Source organism: Mandrillus leucophaeus, unplaced genomic scaffold (assembly GCF_000951045.1).
Source record: "Mandrillus leucophaeus isolate KB7577 unplaced genomic scaffold, Mleu.le_1.0 Scaffold57, whole genome shotgun sequence".
Lineage (NCBI taxonomy): Eukaryota > Metazoa > Chordata > Mammalia > Primates > Cercopithecidae > Mandrillus > Mandrillus leucophaeus.
Window position 1 is genome coordinate 6,175,239 of NW_012106141.1, and position 3,992 is coordinate 6,179,230.

General features: G+C 40.1%; 1 protein-coding gene and 1 pseudogene across 2 annotated transcripts in view; one reads left to right on the forward strand and one right to left on the reverse strand.

Annotated features, from left to right (window-relative positions):
• The window catches only part of DNAH12 (dynein, axonemal, heavy chain 12), a 261,319-nt gene that overhangs the window by 107,859 nt on the left and 149,468 nt on the right, over nucleotides 1–3,992 (forward strand). Inside the window, exons 25-26 of the mRNA XM_011998427.1 lie at nucleotides 3,349–3,501; nucleotides 3,771–3,992. The exon at nucleotides 3,771–3,992 is cut by the window's right edge and continues 10 nt beyond it. Coding sequence (XP_011853817.1) covers nucleotides 3,349–3,501; nucleotides 3,771–3,992 — 375 coding nt within the window. The remainder of the gene's footprint in view (nucleotides 1–3,348; nucleotides 3,502–3,770) is intronic.
• On the reverse strand, nucleotides 713–2,442 carry LOC105552674 (annotated as a pseudogene). The gene has a single exon (XR_001008055.1). The product of XR_001008055.1 is annotated as an elongation factor 1-alpha 1 pseudogene (transcript).

Sequence of the window (3,992 nt, forward strand, 5' to 3'; positions counted from 1 at the left end):
GGTTTCGCCATGTTGGCCAGGCTGGTCTTGAACTCCTGACCTCAAGTGATCCACCTGCCTATGCCTCCCAAAGTGCTGGGATTACGGGCGTGAGCCACTGTGCCCACCCGGAATCATATTAAATGCTTGAATACAACACTAGACATTGAGAAAAAGTCTCCTAATATATTTATTATTCATAATAAAGGGAACATGTTTGTGAACATTTTCTTAAAATTGAAAAGGAAGAGCCCGAGGTTTTCAGCAATCAAGTTAATGGGCATTAACAATATGGCATCCATTATAAATTTAAAATAGGTTGGCCAGGTGTGGTAGCTCACGCCTATAATCCTAGGACTTTGGGAGACTAAGGCAGGAGGCTTGCTTGAGCTCAGGAGTTTGAGACCAGCTTGGGCAACATAGTGAGACCTCTTCTCTACTAAAAATACAAAAAATAAACTGAGTGTGGTGGCGTACACCTGTAGTCCTAGTTAGTCGGGAGGCTGAGGTAGGAGGGTTGCTTGAGCCCAGGAGGCAGAGGTGCACCTAGTCAAGATCTCACCACTGCACTCCAGCCTGGGCAATAGAGCAAGACCCTGTCTCAAAAAATAAAATAAAATGGATGAAGTATCACTGATATTGCATTTTCTACACTAGCTGTCTCTCTTGGATTTTTAAAATAAAGTAAAAAATATTTATCATTTTGTGGTTTACTTATTTTTAAAAATAGACCTTTTTTTTCTCATTAAACTTTTTTAATGGGTCTCAAAATTCTGTGACAAGTTTTTGGTCAAGTTGTTTCCATTAAAAAGTACTGATTTTAAAAACTAGTAAGTTAAAACTGCCACATGCATAAAAGAAAACCAAAGTGGTCCACAAAACATTCTCCTTTCCTTCTGAAGGTTTTACGATGCATTGTTATCGTTAACCAGTCTTTTACTACTAAACTTAAATGGCCAATTGAAACAAACAGTTCTGAGACTATTCTTCCACCACTGATTAAGAGTGGGGTGGCAGGTATTAGGGATAATATTCATTTAGCCTTCTGAGCTTTCTGGGCAGACTTGGTGACCTTGCCAGCTCCAGCAGCCTTCTTGTCCACTGCTTTGATGACACCCACTGCAACTATCTGCCTCATATCACGAACAGCAAAGCGACCCAAAGGTAGATAGTCTGAGAAGCTCTCAACACACATGGACTTGCCAGGAACCATATCAACAATGGCAGCATCACCAGACTTCAAGAATTTAGGGTCATCTTCCAATTTTTTACCAGAACGGCGATCAATATTTTCCTTCAGCTCAGCAAACTTGCATGCAATGTGAGCCGTGTGGCAATCCAATACAGGGGCATAGCCAGCACTAATTTGGCCTAGATGGTTCAGGATAATCACCTGAGCAGTGAAGCCAGCTGCTTCCATTGGTGGGTCGTTTTTGCTGTCACCAGCAACGTTGCCACGATGAACATCCTTGACAGACACATTCTTGACATTGAAGCCCACATTGTCCCCAGGAAGAGCTTCACTCAAAGCTTCATGGTGCATTTCGACAGATTTTACTTCAGTTGTAACACTGACTGCAGCAAAGGTGACCACCATACTGGGTTCGAGAACACCAGTCTCCACTCGGCCAACAGGAACAGTACCAATACCACCAATTTTGTAGACATCCTGGAGAGGCAGGCTTAAGGGCTTGTCAGTTGGACGCGTTGGTGGTAGGATGCAGTCCAGAGCCTCAGGCAGCATGGTTCCACTGGCATTGCCATCCTTACGGGTGACCTTCCATCCCTTGAACCAAGGCATGTTAGCATTTGGTTCCAGCATGTTGTCACCATTCCAACTAGAAATTGGCACAAATGCTACTGTGTCGGGGTTGTAGCCAATTTTCTTTATGTAAGTGCTGACTTCCTTAACAATTTCCTCATATCTCTACTGGCTGTAGGGTGGCTCAGTGGAATCCATTTTGTTAACACCAACAATTAGTTGTTTCACACCCAGTGTGTAAGCCAGCAGAGCATGCTCTCGGGTCTGCCCATTCTTGGAGATACCAGCTTTAAATTCATCAGCAGCAACAATCAGGACAGCACAGCCAGTCTGAGATGTCCCTGTAATCATGTTTTTGATGAAGTCTCTGTGTCCTGGGGCATCAATGATAGTCACATAGTACTTGCTGGTCTCAAATTTCCACAAGGAGAGATCAATGGTGATACCACGTTCCCGCTCAGCTTTCAGTTTATCTAAAACCCAGGCATACTTGAAGGAGCCCTTTCCCATCTCAGCAGCCTCCTTCTCAAATTTTTCAATGGTTCTTTTGTCGATGCCACAACATTTGTAGATCAGACGGCCAGTAGTGGTGGACTTGCCCGAATCTACGTGTCCAATGATGACAATGTTGATACGAGTCTTTTCCTTTCCCATTTTGGCTTTTAGGGGTAGTTTTCATGACACCTGTGTTCTGGCGGCAAACCCGTTGCAGAAAAGCAAAAATAGACCTTTTTTGGAGCAGTTTTAGGTTCATAGCAAAATTAAGAGCAAAGTACAGAGTTCTCTTATTTCCCCTGCCCCGCTTATATGCGCAGCCTTCGTCACTTAGCCCTACTTTTTCTAAAAGAAATTAAATTTGAAACTCCCATGAAATGGACTCCATAGTTAGAGCTGACTGTAATTTATGTTTCTAAAAATTTCCAGCCACTAGTCCAGTCATTTTGGGGACCCAAGAATAATTCAAATACTGCTGATGTTGTCATTAAGCACCTTAAAGACTAACTGATGAGAAAAAAAAAAGGAACGAAATAAAGAAAAAAAAAAGGAAAAAAGGAAAACAACAAGAAAGAAAAAAAAAAAAAAAGTTTAAGGGAAAAAAAAAAAAGGAAAAAAAAACAAAGGGAAAAAGCAAAAACCAAGCAAAATAAAAAAAAAAATAAAAAATAAGTCATCTGTTTCTTTTCCCAATGATGGGTGGCATTTATAGATCTCACTTTCTGGTGTTTTACCCTCTTTGCGGCGAGCCATCTAGAATGTGTCATTATTGTCCTCCACAACCATCTCCACAAACACTTCTAATTAAAACCTTTCTGAACCAATATTACCCCCACAAGGCTAGATTTTCTTTGTTTTTAAAGGCAAATGGGATACCTATGAAAGTGTCAGAAGACACGGAAGTTTTGATACCTTTTCACTTTTTTGAACATTTTAAAATGCTTTCTCTTTGAGCAGCTAGAAAAATTTGTGCTAAAAATTAACTGAACAATGTAATTATGTAATGGCTTCTCTGAAGCTAAGGAACAGACTAAATCCATTTGGTAAACAAGTGTCTGTTGATTTTTAAAATTTAAGCATGGATTTCTTTTCACATGTATTTTTCATTTCAGATAGGTGCTTTCTATTTAAACCTTGGAGGTGCTCCAGAGGGGCCAGCAGGCACAGGAAAAACTGAAACCACCAAGGACTTGGCTAAAGCTCTTGCTGTACAGTGTGTGGTGTTCAACTGTTCTGATGGGCTAGATTATCTAGCAATGGGAAAGGTAGTTAAATTGCTGAATCAATAATATTAAATGTTACAAACTTACAGCTAGGTCTAATTGGATAAATGGAAGCAAACTCATTTTTAAACCTATGAATGTGGTTTGAATATTATTTGGACTTGCATTTTAGGAGTAAAGACATTGTTTTTATCCTTGAAACTTTTACTGAATTTAACTTTCAATTCTGACTTAAAGTGTTAGATATTTGTTTTAAGAGATGATATCCTTTCCTGAGAAAAAATTCACTTTCCTTTTTTCTTTGTCCTTAGTTTTTTAAAGGATTGGCTTCTTCTGGTGCTTGGGCTTGCTTTGATGAATTCAATCGAATTGAGTTGGAAGTGTTGTCAGTGGTAGCTCAACAGATCCTTTGCATTCAGAGAGCCATTCAACAGAAGTTGGATGTGTTTGTTTTTGAAGGGACAGAACTTAAGCTCAATCCGAATTGCTTTGTAGCTATTACCATGAATCCTGGTTATGCAGGACGCTCTGAA